This window comes from Pithys albifrons, chromosome 12, assembly GCF_047495875.1.
Source record: "Pithys albifrons albifrons isolate INPA30051 chromosome 12, PitAlb_v1, whole genome shotgun sequence".
Classification (NCBI taxonomy): domain Eukaryota; kingdom Metazoa; phylum Chordata; class Aves; order Passeriformes; family Thamnophilidae; genus Pithys; species Pithys albifrons.
The window spans coordinates 15744882-15762388 of record NC_092469.1 but is presented as its reverse complement, the minus strand read 5'-3'; the positions used below and the strand labels follow the sequence as shown (position 1 = coordinate 15762388).

General features: G+C 37.8%; 1 protein-coding gene across 4 annotated transcripts in view; it reads right to left on the bottom strand.

The window, feature by feature from the left end:
• Window positions 1-17507, bottom strand: part of WWOX (WW domain containing oxidoreductase) — a 498626-nt gene that overhangs the window by 464834 nt on the left and 16285 nt on the right. For all 4 annotated transcript variants that reach the window (XM_071567152.1, XM_071567154.1, XM_071567155.1 and 1 more), the window contains exon 5: window positions 6002-6108. In XM_071567152.1, the coding sequence (XP_071423253.1) occupies window positions 6002-6108 (107 nt within the window). The remainder of the gene's footprint in view (window positions 1-6001; window positions 6109-17507) is intronic.

The window sequence follows — 17507 nt, the reverse complement described above, 5'->3', positions numbered from 1 at the left end:
AACAGTGTTTTTACGGTAAAACATGAATGTAATATAAATATTTGCCTTTCCCTTTTCTCAGCATCTGTAATGAAATTAAATTCATGCCATATGTTTATAGTGTACAAAAAAATAGATCTCAACAATCCATCCATGTAAATGTTGATTAAACTGTTAAATGTTTTTAACTTCATGTGGGTTGTTTTTTTATAAGCATCTGTATTTGGAAAATAGCTTTGCAACACAATCACTCTCTTAAGGTCCTCAACTGAGCAAATTACTCACAGAAACTTATTGAATTCTCAAATGTTATGGTCAAAATCTGGGCATAATTTCATACTGGCCTCAAAGAGTTGTTACTATCATCAGGACTAGTTAATGCTTATACCATCAATTCACTGTGAGTAACATAAGGTCTGATTTCATTGCAATTAGTCAATTAAAAGATTCCTTCACTTCAGAAGGATCTGGATCACACCCTTAAAAAATCAAAAAAAACCCTTATACTCAGCAGGGGCAATAATTGTTTAGTTGGAGTGTCTACAGCTGCAAGTGAGACAAATTGATACATAGGGGGTTTTACTGCATTACCAGTATATTTAATCCAAGATATTGCCCCTTCCTGCAAGGCCTTTTCCCCATAGCAAGGTTTGGATAATCACTTTTGTCTTCATTCTTCAGCACAGGCACTTCTCATGCACTAGAAAATAAAATATGTCTATATATTGCAGGCTTTTATAACTGTATATTATACTGTGATGGCATGTGAGCCAGTAATACAGAGTTTTTAGAATATCTTGCTTTGAAACAGCACAATTCTTTATTACGAAATGACAACAGAATATCAGAAATAATATTCTCACAAAAATGTGTGTGCTTTACCAGTAGGAAATCCTGAAATAATTTCTATTGTGAAGAGGTTACTTTTTAAGAGCTTTTATTTGAGATTTAATTCCATACTAACCGTCTGTGGCTTCATTCAGTATTTGCCACATCTTCAAAATCAATTTCTATGTATTCTTCATCTTTCTCCATAAGTTAGTATCTCTCACTAACCATGATGAGATGTCCTCCTGGAATCATTCACCTAAGTTAATTCCAAGAATAACTTTTGTGCAGATTCTCATGCAGTATGAAAATTATGTATTAACAGTCTGACTGATGTAAAGAAAAAGCTTCCAAAATTAATACCAAATAGAGAGAAGAGGAAATTTTATCTTCTGAATCAAGATTAGCATCCATTAGTATCAAGTTACTAAAACAGAAGAATATTTTACAGACCTATTTTGTGTTACACACTCGTACACAAAAAACTGTAAACCAAGGACACCAGGGGAGACAAAACACTGCATTGGAATAAGTTCCCTTCCTCGAGGGGGGGACACTCAGAGCCAACATACGAGAACTGTTGCCCGCAGTCTTTACAAACATGCCCAGTTTGCTCCTCAGCCTTCCATGCTTTACAATTGGAATACAAAGACTCGCTTATCAGGTTTTAATTTCATTCAGCTACTTAATCAGCAAGAACATAAATCACGCCTTAGGTGAAGAATACTTTGGGGGAAAAGAATACAGCAAGGAGTCACATTTGTTTGGTTAGTTTTTCTCAGCTTCTTCTCTCTTGTCACATCTCTACCTTGCAGGTTTCTACTTAAAAAGCAAACCTCAATTTTTTTTTTACAGTTTATTCTAATCTTTAATGTTGCCGTAGACTTAACACTAAGAATTACAAAAGAAACATTATACTTTTTATGAAATATTAAACTTACACAATTTACCTTTTAATATCTACTTCAAAGACTATTTGACAGGAATAAATAAATGAGAGCGTCTTGGCAAGAAAAGCTGTGATTTATGAAATATTTTATTCATTCATATTCTTAAGTATTTTCTTGAGAATACCACTAACATCTGGAGCTGCACAGACTTACCCAAATATTCTGCTCATACTCAATTACAAAATTATATCAATAATAATGTAAAATAAATTACCTAGCTTCTCTTCCTGGAGCATAGATTTCCACGTTTGTCAGAGCAACTATGTGTACAAACAGCACTGTAGTGTTTTTCATTAAGCCTCAAAGTCAATTAAGCTACGAATTGGAACAATCATTCCTCCTTTGCAAAGTATTGATATTTTTTCTTGGCTGCTTTCAGGCCTTTTCACTACTCAAGGAGAGATTTATGTTTGACAATTTCTTTCTGATTAAAATGAATCATAACTCTAGAATTCTAATTTCCTCTTTTCTGAGCAAGAAATTATCAAACAGTTTTAAATTGATATTGAACGTCATCGTGCATGAACATTCATTTTCGAGAGATCAAATGTAAAGCTATACTGATCTTTTTATCTGCTGCTTTTACAGACTTTCTCTTCCCTTCTCTATGTGTATATACCTGTATAAAACATTAGAGTGTACCAATGTAACCAACCAAACCTCTCCATAAAAATTATATTTGACAGACTAGTTAGACTAGCTAGAACTTGTTACAATCCTTTACACAAAGCAATTACCCTTTATTTGCAATGTTAGCGAAATTCTGCTGTAGTTAAGAAAGAAAATAACTGGAATACTGCAGGTTGCAAACAAATGTCAGTTATCTAAAATAATTAGCAAGTTTATACAGATAATCCCTACTGAAATGGCTCAAAGTCTCTATAAAACAGCTCTTTGGGCATAAATTGTTATAAACAAAGTTTTCTAGATTTGTCTCCCACAGGCACTTAAGATCAGTTTGAATTTGCTTATTAAACATAATGGCAGATAATCTGGAAAAAAATCTCATTTTCTCCCATTATTCCTGCTGTTTTCTCTAAATCTTAACAATTGGATTTTCCCAAGCCATTTAGCCATCCCATTTTCTCTTTATAAACTCGATTTTCAGCTTTCACTAAAAGCAGATTGAAACAGCATTTTTTGCCTAACAACTTGTTTAGAAGCACAACAGGCCCAGAGCAGAGCTGTGTTTCTGCAGAGACTGTCTGTGGCATTCCAGACACGGATCTCCCAAACAGACTCACTATGGGAACAAGCTGGGTGGTTTTCCTAAGCACTGCTACATACACTGCACTTTATTTTTAAATGCTGCTTTACAGTAGGTTTGACTTGGTTTGGTTTGTTGTGATTTGGCAAAGGTGATGGTTGGGCTCTTAAGAATTACATGTTTTTCCATTTATGTATCAGACTTGTTGACACAGATAATCAATTAAATAATTGTATCAAAAATTGGAATAATAAGTTGGTTTGTTACAATTTTTTAATTATTTCATCTTCTTGCAAAGTGCACAGAACTCTCTTTTGCATCAGATAGCAAAGAATGAAAAAGGAAATATTCTGTGTCCAACATTTAAACCTTGAGTACTAAAGGAAACTGTCCCACAGGAAACTCAGCATAGGACACACAGTGCTTGACAATATACATACTTTCATAGAAATATGAATTTTACTACCATCACAGTAGTAAAGCTCCACACTCATGACTGGTAAACACACTAGAACTCAATTTGGCCATTTTTTTGGTTTGTTTTGAGAGCATATTTCATGCAAATTAGAAGAGCATGGGGTTTGGAAACTGAGTTGAAGAGTGGGAACATATTTATCAAATTTCCACTCCTCAGATTACTGAAGAACAAGGTATTTATAGTGCAGCTCAGAGACTCAATCTCAGAGATTTACAAGAAAACACAAAACAAGTAGGTAGCACTATTGCTACCAAAAACACTATCTGAAAAACAACATGAGGCTTTGCAAAGCTGCATCCTAACCAGTTGTATTTTTAAAATAATTGATTCCAAATTGAAAAGTAAATCTAGTTCCTTTCAACAATTTTGTTTCCCCTAGAAAGGAGACAAAGTACTGTGGATGCTTTGAAGTTCTTCACAGCAGAACAATTGCAGCTACATATTGAGAATTCATCTGAACCAAAGGCAGAGGGTGTTGACATTTTTCTTAAGCTTTCATTTTAGGAAAGAATTTTCAATTAACAACTTCCTGCTTTGTAGTTACACCTATAAGCTGCAAATTAATATTTTACATCAATATTTTAATATTAGAAGGAAATCAATCAAATTAATCTTTGTCTCTTTGTTTTCAGTAACTGACTTTGGGGCAGGTTTTTGTGTTTGTTTTCCTCAAGATTGCTTACAATTTGATGTAAATTTTAAGCATCTTGTAATTCATCAACTAATTCTCTCCTGGTTACACACTCCAAGTAATTAAAGTTCAGTAATAACTTATTCTTTCTGCTCCAGCACCTGCATTTCATTTGTTTATTTTCCCAGAGTCATAAATCTGAGGGACTGTCAAAGTGCCATAATATTAGTGCAATAATCAAAGTTAATTAGTCCCTCTCAATAAACAACAACAAAGCCATTACAAAGATGCACTGAAGGTTTTCCAGCTACCCAGTTTACAGATGAGACTCTTTTTCTGAACAATTAGAATTTGAAAATTGTTAGTAAATAAATTTGGTGTTTCTGAAGTAACTTGGCCTTAAGTGATCTTCATTCAATTAACAATTCACCAACTTTGGGTGAGATAATACAGTATTAAGAAAAGTATTCCTGAACTCCCATTGTCTTCAGAGTGCTTACAGATATGGTTAGAATTAAGGGGGTAATGGAATATTTTCAAATAAAAGGTACTCACTACTGCCCTATTTTATTTACATAAAACCCATAGATACAGTCATATTTAGCTCCACTGAGACTATTAAATCCACACAACAGAATATCACCAAATCCAACTCTACTGAAAGAGAACACAAATGAACTTTAAGCAACACACATATACTCGCCCCTGTTGGAATCCTCTTGGAATTCCACACTATTGAAAAAAAATAAAACAAACAAAAAGGAGCTTTAATGGGAAGTATTGAAGCAGAAAGCAAGACATTTTTCACTTCCAATCCTTTACTGTAATCATTAATATCATCTGGGCAAAAGAGGCCTAAATCCAAAGACTGCTTCTCCATGAAACCTGTGGTTACAAATATTGGTGATATTATAAGCATAACTCATTCAGAAATCCTTGTAAATAAGCACTGTTTGTTTGTGCAATAAATTTTTAATAAATATCTAAACTATCTGTAGATTGCTTACATGTAAATATTAATACTACCTAGTGCTCTCCCATGTCATCTGGGAGTAGTTGAAATATTTTAAGAGCTTGGGAAATAAAAATAAAACACTCATCACTAATTTTAGCTGGAAAGAAATAAAATCCAAGAATCTGATCCTGCAGTCTTTTATTTAGTAAAGTGTAAAGTGTCACCAGATTATCTTCTGGAATTCAGCAGTCCCAGCAAGCTCATACAAAAGTAGCCTGCAATCCTTACCAGCAAGTAAATGATTATGGGAGGAATAAGTTAAGAACAATGAATATGTTTTAATAAGAGCTTCTGAAGATCCTAAAAGAAAGGGGATTGTGGAAAGTTAGGAGTCAAAGAGCAGCACGGGAACAGATGGGACTGAACAGCTTTTATTTGTGTGACAAAATGGAAGACAAATGAAAGAAAGTGGGAAGAACCTGGAAGGAAAACAACTTGAGACAGACTCAGCAGGGCTGCTGGGGGCAGAAAAGGAGGGAAACCTTCATGTATTTTAGAAGTGTAAGAATGACCTTCTGAAATCTCTCATTGTAGACAAACTATGGGCAAAACAGTGGCTGTCTCCAATACCCAACCCTGTCCATCCTTCAGTTAGTTACACACTTTGGTTCTGGAAATGTCCTTTCCTATGAACCATGTCCCAGTGGTTCTTTCAAACATTTTTGTCCTTACAAAGCATCTCTAGGTAACATGGATAACAGCACCTCAAGCCTTGCAGTCCAACACACTCACATGAAATGAAAAATCTCTATCACCAATAAGCCAGTAACTGAGCAGAATATTACACAATAGGACAAATGCTGCCTTTTTCAGATTCATGCAGGACACATCTACTCAACTGCTTGTACTGCACAAAAGACGTCACGTCTTGGGAAGCACAGCTCAGTGTAGGACACTCCGTACACGCACTTACCCATTCCCCGAGGATGCGCTGCACAGCGTCACTGCCCCTCGACAGACTTCTGCAGGCCAGGATAACATATGCCCCGTGCAGTGCAAGAGACTTGGCAGTTTCAAAACCTAGGATAGAACATTTTCCTAGTTAGAAACAGATCCTAGTAACAACACAGAGCTATAAAATTACTGGAAAATTTGAGCCACACTTTTAAGTACACTCAGGCTGCCTGCAGTCTGACGACCTGTCTGATATTCACCTGGACTCAGCTTTTAGGAGCACATATGAAAAAACATAGGCACTTCAATTTGAGCAGGTCTTTGTGACTATAAATGTATATATTTTGTGCAAAACAGACTTGGCATCTTCAAAAAACAGACTCAATTTCTCTGCCTACTGGTGTGTTCAGCTGCTAAAAGAGCAGGATTTTACTTGCTCCTCACTTATTTGTAAAGAATGAGCCATTCAGTGAGATTGAAGAACTACTCTGCCTGGTAATTTCACACTGAGAGTGATAGAGCATTCCAAAACTGAGCTTAGGGCTTTTTAGAAGCACAGTTAGCCTCTGAGTCATCAATCTGAGGACCAGCTGTGGCAGGGGGAACAACCAATGAGATGTGTGAGAGTAAGAATCAAAATCACGTGGAGATAACTCCTTTTTCCAACGCAAACACCATGCAATCTGTAGGACACTGCTGCACAAAACCAGGGACTAGAGAACTATCCAAGTGTTAAACCATTCCCAGGAGAGGACTATCAAGCTCATTCTTAGAAAATCTGCTCCTATCCAAGGACATCTGTAATCTACATGTATGCTTCACTACCCTCACATCTGAATATCTTTGCTAAAATCTTTCTTAAATTATCTGTGTACAATCAACTCAATTTTTGTCTCACCATCAGCTGATATATGGAGAACAATTTTTCTCATTATGAATAATCAATCATATACCATGCAGCTTCAATATAGTGGTCACAGTACCATGGGGCTAAACAAGTCACTGGATGTACAAGATGACACAAAGAAAAAACAGTCCATGAAAAAGTCCCTCTTTTGCAAAACTCACTGATATGATTTCATCCGCAAGCACATTCTTGCTAAATCTGAAACCAGTGGACAGGCAGCTCACACTTTGCTATAATTAAAGGGCAGAATGAATCTATATCCCCAGGTTTTTTTCTTTCATCCATAGAAGAAAGTTCACAGTGAATTTCTAAAGAGCTGCCCCATTCTGAATTTGGACACTTTGTTTCTCCTTTCTAAAAGGAGCCTTCAAATTTCAGGGGTAAGCTACTACATATTTGTGAGGTACTCAAGAGTATTACTGCTTGTCCATCTCCATGGAGAACTACGACAATGACTGAAATTGTCCTCCAGCTGGAAGAGGAATAACGTAGCTTAATGAGTTCAATTAGACAAGCTTAAACTGGAGAATGAAGAATCAAACTGAAACGCCCAACAATTTAAGTACGTGAAGAAGTCAACAAGAAGAGGTATTTGTTTTAACTTTATGACATTTACAGCATGTTCATGATTTCCTGTTAAAAACTGTTTACCAAAAAGCCTATTAAGATGGGCTGTCTCACTTCCAAAACACCCCAAAGCAACAAAATCCAGTTACAGCACAAGACATAACGCACATTATAGAAACAACAGACACCAAGACAAATTTACACCATTTTCTGAAATTATATACTTACAGTATTTAGGTCCAAGAAATTTTCTTGTATCTCTTTTAAAGCCATTCACTGCACCAAGCAACTTTAATTACCTGGGTAATTCATTGCATCCACATGAATTCAGCTGCAGCATATGCAAAGCTTTCCCCTCTCTAAATTCCATTTTAAGCATATTTAACTAAAATTTTTCATGCAACTAATAGAAGACATACCAGGGTTCCATTAGCTTTTATGCTTCTTGTTTTGCATAAAAAGACACTTACTCTGACTAGCTTACTGTATTATTAAACCAGTTGGAATGCCTGGGAATGGTTCTGCTACTGTCACACACAGATCCAGAGCTGATGGCCGGGTTAATTAGCTACACACGGTGTTTTCCTAACTCTACCCCATTCACACTGTGCAAAACAATAAATTCCATGACATTCACTGTTACAGTTAATAATTTGATTCTCATGATAAACTAAGTTACATGCTGTGAATTTAGTTTATTTTAATACCATCTTGATTTTAACTTGTAAACTTGGATATCAGTGTTAAGCACTTCTCATTAGGTCACACTCACTCTTTTCTGAGCTTCCAAAACATGATCCTTCACCCTTAGGCAGACATGTTCTGGACCTTTACACAAAATCATGTGCTACAAAAAAACCTCCATTCAAATACTGCCACAGGCCAAGTGTTGATGCACCTCTCCTTCACAGACATTTTAAATTACTAATTCAAAAACACTTTTGCACTGTATTTAGGACAGCTGGATATACACAAAAGGAGAAAAATTAATCCAGGTACAGGAAACCACATAAAAGTTCCAATTCAACCACAGAATTACTGGCTATGGGTAAGGATTGTACACAACTATTACTATTTGATCAATCACTTTGTGGGGAGCATAAGACATCTTTCCAGATCATCTACCAGACGAAATACATCACAAAGAGGTAACACAATGTCTTCTTCATAGAGATCACTGGAGTTGAAATATGATCTACACATCCACTTGCTTGCCCTCAAGATTGCAGCAGTTTTATACATGTCTTTAAAATATGCCTGCATAGACCCGAAAATCCTCATTAAGCAGTTCAATTAAGCACCTTTATGGTTTAAGAAACAGCTGTAGGAGCTTAGAAAAACGCAACCTTTAACTGAAACATCTGAAGGAGGAGAATTGGAAGCACCTCAGTATCCAAATCTTTCCACAGCTTTAGCTCTTTGATTCTTCTACAGCAATTAATGCTTCTTTCCTCCCCCAGTGTCACAAAGCTTAAACTACTGGGGAAAAGCTTCTGGCAGAGTGGAAAACATTTTCTCTCAGATTCACTGTGTTAAACTAAGTTGGTCAACAAGATTTGTTCTTCAGCTAAATGTAGCTATATTTTCAATATACAGTAACTTTTAAAACCTCAGCCTAACACATGGATTGACTAAAGTATGAAACTATTTAAACAAAAACCCTTACCTCTCTATAAAAACTACCACTGAATTACAATCCACATTGAATGTGGTTTCATACACCAAAATTAAACCACAGAGATCATAAACACTCAAACAGTAAAATCTTTAAAAATAGTCACAGTAGGGTTAAACAGGAAGAGAAATCTAAGTAACTGTGTAAAGGACAAGCACAATTAGGGAACCAGAGAAACCTTAATTTTAGCCACAAATAAACCTCTGTGGACTTCAAAAGAACTAAAGATTTTATTAAAACTTCACTTAATCTGAGACTGACATCACTAAAGTGATACACAAAAGAATATTAACAGCAAAGATTTTAGTTTCTTTTCCAGGAAACAAACTGTATCCTCCAGGGGTGAATCTCTCCTATACCACTTTTACCAGGTAAAACAGATAGCCTGTCAATAAGTTATATACTAGTTGTGGGGTTTTTTAAAGTAGGAAAAACAGCAGAGGATTATAGACTTGAGCACCAAGGACAGCCAGTTACAAAGAATAAAACAGATCCTTCCCCCAAATGTGACAGAAGAACAACATGCTTAAATAACATGCACTTTGGAAAAGCAATCACTGTATTGTACAGAGTATTTAAATATACTATTTTGAGCAAATGTTTTATAAAGCTAATTTCAAGCAATTGCCCTGGAAATCTCAAATTTGTGCTGAGATCAACTACTCTTGCTGCTGGTGCTCAAACTGAACAAGCTCTAATCTGACACTCAGAAGTGAAAATCCTGTTTAAGAATAAGACATACATGAGGATAAACATTATGGCAGAGCTCTACATCACCAGCTAACCTAAAGGACCGGGAGCAGAACTAACAAGAGAGCTACAAGCACATGGGATTTGCTAGAGACATTTAAAACCCTTCAGCCCTTTCTTACAGCAAGCTTTTCATAAAGACTCAGAAATTAGCACTCAATTTTATTCTTCATTTTCTATGATGACTGTTCAATACTCACATTCTTAGCTATCTGCAGTCAACTACTATCACTAAATTTTGGGGCAGATTTTCAGCTAATGGGCTCAATTAAGAAGCAGTTAGCACCGCTCAATTAATGCCAACTACACTGTGTCAACATACCCCAGATGAGTGCACGGCTCTGTCAAACGCTGCAACCTCCTCTATAACCGTCTATAAAACAGAGAAAAGGATTCACTGAGTGGAAAAGTAATTCAGTGATTCCTTGTTTAAATAGACAGCATGGAGTCCATCGATCACTAGGGGACATTTTGTAAAGGATTTGCATCAGGCATTTACACATTTTAAAACATCTCCTTATTTCAAATATAAGCAAGTTTGAAAACACAAGAAGAAATTTAAAAACATTTCAGGCAACAGCAAGTTTTCTTAAGCTTCTCTGCCTTCTCCCAGACACTCTGGGATACCTTGGATCTGCCATTTACAATACATTTGAAATACAGTGATGCTTGCTTTCTTTGCAACAGCTTAGTACTCCATGTAAAGGAGTTTGCTACAGAGTTTGCTCACACTTAGTTTCTTTAAATTTTTTTCCGTCTTTCTTCCTTTTTCTTCAGAGTGAAAGAGCTCTGGAGGCCCAGAGATTCATGTGTGCTCAACCAATGATTTAGAGTCCAGCCTTCCTCGAGTCCTACATCACAGGCAGCTTGAATATAAACAGAAAGGGAGTCCAGAAGAAAAGCTTCTTCCCTGCCACTACAGTAAACATTAGAAGATCAACTCAGTGAACACAAGTGTTCTGCAGAATTGCAAAGGTCTGTTTGTGTTGCATATTTCGGGCCTTTCATGCACTGATGGTTTTCTTATGGACTCTACAACAGCAGAAACCAATTCAGATTTTGTAAGCACTGACATATCACTAAAAGTCTGTATTACGTTCACGGCTGTGTTGAGGTTTCTCTTTTCCTCCCCACTACACTGTTCTCATCCCAACTGCTGCATCTCAGCAAACTAAGTTTTCTGATTTTGGGGACTCAAGAGAACTACATATAAATGGAAAAGGCACTTGTCTTCTAGACATCATTAGATATCTTTAAACTTGGAAGACCTAAACATCAGCAACAGTGAATCAGATCATCTTATTCAACCCATCCTCAGAAAAGGAGTAAAGCAGATTTAAGTGTGCTAAAGTCATGAAGAATTCTGGATAAGCTTCTTTTCAGGTAGAAATACTGCAACAATGATGTGTGATTTAGGGAAGAATGCTCTGTAACTGTCATTGTTGTCTGTGCTGGTGGTTTATGGGTCCAACAGCCAACAGAGCTGGCACATGTGATGGCAGCCACGTGCAAAAGATCACATTCTTGACACGCTCATACCTTTCAGAGCCCAAAAAGCACCATGCATTCCATATCATGATTGCTTGGCCACATTCATTCTGCTTCAGTATGGAAATGAGGATAAAATCTTAAGAGACACATTATTCAAGTTGTTCCAAATGCAAGTTTTCAAGCAAAGAAAGCACCGAGATATTTTTAAAAGACTCCATTTAGCATGAGCAAGTCCCATGAAATACTAATGCTTTCTTCCTTTCTGTGTGTTTTCAGGCACATGGCAATGACACATACTGATAATTTTCATTGAAAAGTGTGATGTTATATGAAAGATACATCCTGCCTCTCCCTTTGTGTGTAAATTGGACAAATGTGTTTTTCTTGGAGTCATGAACCACAGAAAAAGCCAACCAAAATGAAACTGGGTGACTAATGCATTGGTTCTGTTTTCCATCTAACCAATTCAAAAATATGCACTCCTTACACTTCTTTGCAATACACTGCTCTGGGCAAGGAAAAGTTATTCTTAACAGTAAGTGCTTTGCTGTTGTCACTGACAAAACCGAAAATATTTTGTTTTCTCTGAGTGGAGCAAAACAAATATTTAAGAACACCCTTAAACTAACAGGTTTGTAATAGATGAATTAATTAATTTGCTAGAAACCAAATCAAATAGTATTTTTAATTTTGTTTTAAATGTAAAATTAAATATGCCTGAAAATTTGGAGGATTGTAAAAACCAGAAAGACAGCTTCCCAGCAGAAAGAACAATGCCTTATCGGAGAATGGCTCGGTGCTTAACAAGGAATGTAGAGTACTCACTCTAGAGAAAAGGAAAGATTCCCCAGTTTCGATACCTCTCAGCCCGGTGCCTTCCCCCCTCCTTCCCCTACAGGTTTTTCTAGCCCCAAACAGTTTCGCCCTGCTAAGAAAAATACCTCCCTGCCTTTTTTTACCGTTTCTAGCCCTAAGAATTCCCTTCTTCTCCTCAGCCACATTGCCACACCGGGACCCTGCTAGCCAAAACCCCCCCCACTGAATCTCCGGGGAAGACCCGTGCCCTGCAAACCCCCCCCGGTTCATCCCGTTCCCCTCCTAAGCCAGCACCCGGGAAAAACCTCCACTTCCTCTCAGCCTCTCCATCTTTCCCAGCACAAGCCTTTCCTGGCCATACATGCCCGGTTTCACTCCCAAAACACCCAAAACTCAGAGCCACCAGTTTTTCTCTTTTCCCCTACGGCCCCGGTCGGTCCCGACCCTCACGCCAGCCGTGCTGGAAGGCCCTGGCTGTCTCCATGTTCTGCCAAGGTGCCTGCCAGCCGTGTCGCTGGAAACCAGGTCCCACAGAGCACCCCCAAAAGTCCCAGTACCACGGTCACCCACAGCGCAAGCCCTGCCAAGCTCCCCGCCAGTCCCCCCCCCAAGGAAGGCTGTGCAGCCCCCACACCTGGCCCCAGCTACCCCATGCCAAGGCAGGAGCGCAGTGGAGGTGGACAAGCAGAGATAGCCGCCGCCCTGGGGAGTTTCTCCAGCTAGCCACGCAGCCGGACAAAAGCAGCCCCACCGGGAAAGTCCCGCCGCCCATGCTAAAAGCTGAACCAGCGTGGGGAGCCTGCGACCAAGCATGCCAGCGGGCGCCGGCTCGGCACGAGCCGACCCCCGTCTAAACGTACAGCATTGCAACCCTTCCTGCTGTGTACGACCGAACAGAACATCATGCCAAAGCCTGCAGTTTGTCCCTTGCCAAGTACCCCGGACTGTACAGCCACATGGAAACCCCCCCCACTCCTGGGCACCATGAGGCAAAAGGTATTGCGAAACACAGCCGGACCTGGTTGAGGACTGCAACTGTTACAACGCACAGAACTGAGCCTGCGCAAACGAGAAGCGATTGCGAAACTGTTATGTAACACATGGAAACTGTGCCTGCGCAAAGGGGGCGTGGCCTACGCCAGAAAAAGTGAATATAAACAGAGCCCTGGACGAGAGCCAGATGTGAACCTTTGGGAGCTGGTCTCCTGGGTCACCCGGTGCTCTGCTATCCTGCAAGCACTGTGTTGCTCCTCTCCTTGCCTTCACAAAGAGCTGTAATCACTGAGGCTAAGGCCTACAGAGCTGGACGCTGCAATCACTGAGGCTAAGGCCTACAGAGCTGGATGCTGAAATCACTTAATAAAATCACTACCTTTTTTTATTTAATAAATGCTATTAACCTTTTTTTCCTTATAAAATAAAATAAACGTTGATTTATCTAGCCAACGCCTCGGTATCTATAACAGGTTTATAAATATCTTTTGCTTTGTTGTTCCTATAAAAAATTAAAAATGCATCTTTTGATGGCAAGAAAGCTAAATTCATAACTGGATAAGCTGCAAGCAAGAAAAATTGTAGCACAGTGACTTTATCAGGCACATACATTACAAACATGCTGTAACTAAAGGCCACAAAGCTGCAGTCACAGCTGGAACCTGCTCCGGCTGTACTGCCCAAAGACACCCACCAACTCACTTTATGATGCCACAAGACATGAACAAAGGGGGACTTGAGTCCTCTCAGCACTGTTACACCTCACACTGATCAGTATCTCAGCTACCCAAAGGCACCGTCTCAGAGCAGATTCAAACAGACATTGCCAATCCTTCATGTTGTAGATGTGCTATTATCCAATATAAACATTGCAGTAACAGCCAAGGGTTCCAGTCTGGAGAGAGTCCTGGACTGAAAATACAGCACATCAAATACAGAGCCAAGCTTAGTGTCATGTCCCACGATAAGACATTGGTTTAGTTGTGTCAAAGCAATTCCCACCAACCACTAAATGTCTGCCCCTAAAATACATGGAGGTACTACTCAGAGTAACTGTGGTTTTCAATTAAATTAGATAATCTTAAAACAGCTTAATGAAAGGGAGACAAAATCAAACTGAAATTTAATACTGAACTGCACAGATCATCGCAATCAAGATTTACTTTTTTTTCACTTGGCAAGTCATATAAATACAAACAGGTCCTGTTAGATGCCTGAATAGACGAACAGTGGCCAGGGATTAGAGTGAAGGAAAGAAGAGAATCAGAGATAAGAATTGAAGTTGCAATGAAATCCCAGTTTTATCTTTAGCATCCACCCCTTGCATTAGATGCACATCAGTGACGAAAAATCACAGTCAAGAAAGGATTCAGACTTGCATCTTCTATTTCAGCTAATCCCAACACTGTTTAGATAATATACACTCCTTTAAAAGAAGGCAAAATAAAAGGTCTCAGCCTTTCTTCATCAATGTTCTGGTAGGATCATGCCCCTCCCAAATCCCAAAAAAATTTTTACTGAGTACTTTTAAAGTGTATTGTATTAGTCCAGTGGACTGTGGCATTTCACTAATACTAAAAACATTTGCAGACATTAACACTACTCGTCATATCTTTGCATCGCATCTGCAACTGAAAATTACTCTCTTAGAACTTTTTATTCTCAGTGTTTCTTCAAGCATAGAATAAATCCATGTTTTCATTTGATTATCTTTAAAAATGACAGTGTGGCTTCTTGCCAGCAACTCAGCCAGTTTTCGTAACACAAATCAATTACTGTACTTAAAAAAATCAGAATCTAGCATTTGGTTTTATCATTTAATGTTTAAGAAGAATTTATTAAAGAGGTTTTTTTCCTGTTTGCATACAATTCTTCCATTGTAATAGATCATTTATCACAAGGGCAAATAGGCATCTGAATACACAGCAACTCAGAGCACGACTTCACATTTTCTAGACAAAAACTGCCTTTCCACCTAAAAGTGCATCTAAATGTATTATTACCAAATCAAGTCAGAGTTACAAATATTTTTAAAGAAACCTGAGATAGCAGCTTTGTCTCAAAATAAGCAGGACTCATTTTGGTGTGACTCATATTCCTTATTTTACTTAAAATCCTAAATTATTCAGAATTACAAATGCTTATATCCATAACTGATAAAAAATATTTTGTCAGACTTACAGTTATGTTAACACACTACTTCTATTTTTACTGCAAAATAAACACTTCCAAATTAAACATTTAACTGTAACCTAGAGCAACAGAAAACAAATCCGCCCATAATGTAAGTCAACATCAAACCAGCAACTTGACAAAATCTGCATCAGGTCTGAGAAGTCAATTTTGACCTTATTTAAGGCACTCCATTTCTCAGTAATCATTCCTGAATGTTTAGTCACTATGGGATAAGTGACCCTTCTTTTGTTTATTTGTTTAAATAAAGACAGTCTATTTATAAATACCATTACGTTAATACATTATTAAGGAAATAAATAACATTTTTGTGCATGCTAGTGTAGCTTCATCATTATTTTAGAGCAAAGTTGAGGCGAGATAAAGAGACAGTGGCAACAAAAGTTAAAACAGTCACACAAGTCACTAAGGATTTACCCAACATCAGTATCAAGTGTCCAAGGCCAATAATAGAGAGACTGCAGTTTCTACCTAATCCACACACTCTTCAAGGGTTTGTGTTCTGGGAAAATGCCAGACCTAAGAGCATGCATAACAGAATATAAAAAGTCTAATCAGACACCCAGTATCAACTAGATTTTGAAAGATGTTTTGAGCGGTGGGTTTGGGTTTCTTTCTCCAACTTCTTCCCAAAACTTTGGGGCTTTTCTCCTCCCTTATTGTTGCTATTTTTATCACACCTTCTTGGGCAAGCTTACTCAAGAGACCAGAAAAAAACTTAGAGAATTTCAAATTTGTCTCTGTGTCTCCTGGACCTTCTTTTTTTTTTTTAATCAGATATTTTAAAACAAAGTTCCAAGTTCAGAGAAATGGGCTTGGCAAACTCTGCTTCTCTAAAGCTGCTCCTTGCATCAGCAGTAGCTTTAGGCAACACAACAGTTTTTCCCACTAAAGCAAAAATGGAGAAAAAAAGCTAGAAATTGTCTAGTTTCTTTTCAAGTACACTTCTGTTCCTCTGCAAGCCAAGACTATCATAGGTCTCTGTACTGCTGAGCTGAGCTCTAATTAAACATAATAAAAAAAATTAGTTGCATGCTTTGAATCTCCTTTTGGCAAGTACAACAGTGCAATGTTAATAAAAGAAGTAAATTCAATAAAGAGGAATACTTCATCCAAGGCAGAATAATTAAAAGACATACTGTGCTGTCAGCTAAAGTGCTAGGTCCTCCTAGCTTTAATCTCAAAGTCATTTCATAAGAAATGCTCAGTGTTATGTAAAGATACAGAGAAACTATTACAACATAAACTGGACCCATTTTTTCTTAAAACAAACTTGATATTTATTTATATCAGTTACACAAACAGCAAAAGACTTTAAAATGTATATTAGACATTTTACAGATAAATACTAAAACAAAGTTCTGTCCTAAACAGCTCACAGTTCAGCTTACAAAAAAAGATGTCTTACAGAATCAAACATACAGATCCAGGTCCTGTTCTAAAGGGCTCACAGTTTGTATCACAGGGGAAAGGAACAGAACAAAAATTAAAACATTACTTGATTTCTGGCAGTCACCACCCACCTCTGTCTTTGGGCAATATGAGATAAGACAATTTGTTTGGTTTGGCAGCAAAGGAAGATTTTGATACAAGAGTCATTTCAGGATCCTGTGAAAAGAACTGAATACAGGGAAGATGCAGTTCATTGGTCTCTCTAGTTCAAAACTGGCAAACCTTTTGGGAGTGCTTTAAACTACGAAGGGAAGAGGGAGATGGGAGGCTGTTATGTAACTCAAATGATCCATCATGTGGTTCCAACATACAAAGTAAGGCAGGAGATGGAGTTCTGAAACAAAAGATGAAGAATAAGAACAGTATTAACAAAAAGCGACTGTACACAAAAGCAAGGAGAATGGAAAACAAGCAAGAAGTCATTGAATTATAAGGCCATGGGCAAAAAAATCAGATATCTCTTTGCCACACTTTCAAGAAGGACATGAAAACATGTCATGCCTTGTCTTACACCAAAATTAATTTTTTTTTTGGATGACATTTAAGGTCTATCTGGTAACAGCTGGAACACCAGCAACCCACCCAAGAGTTCAATGACAAGAATCTTCTAAAGCAAAGGACCAATTGCAGCTGCAAGCTCTATACCAAGGCTTTACATCTTCCAAGAAGTCAGACCTTGCC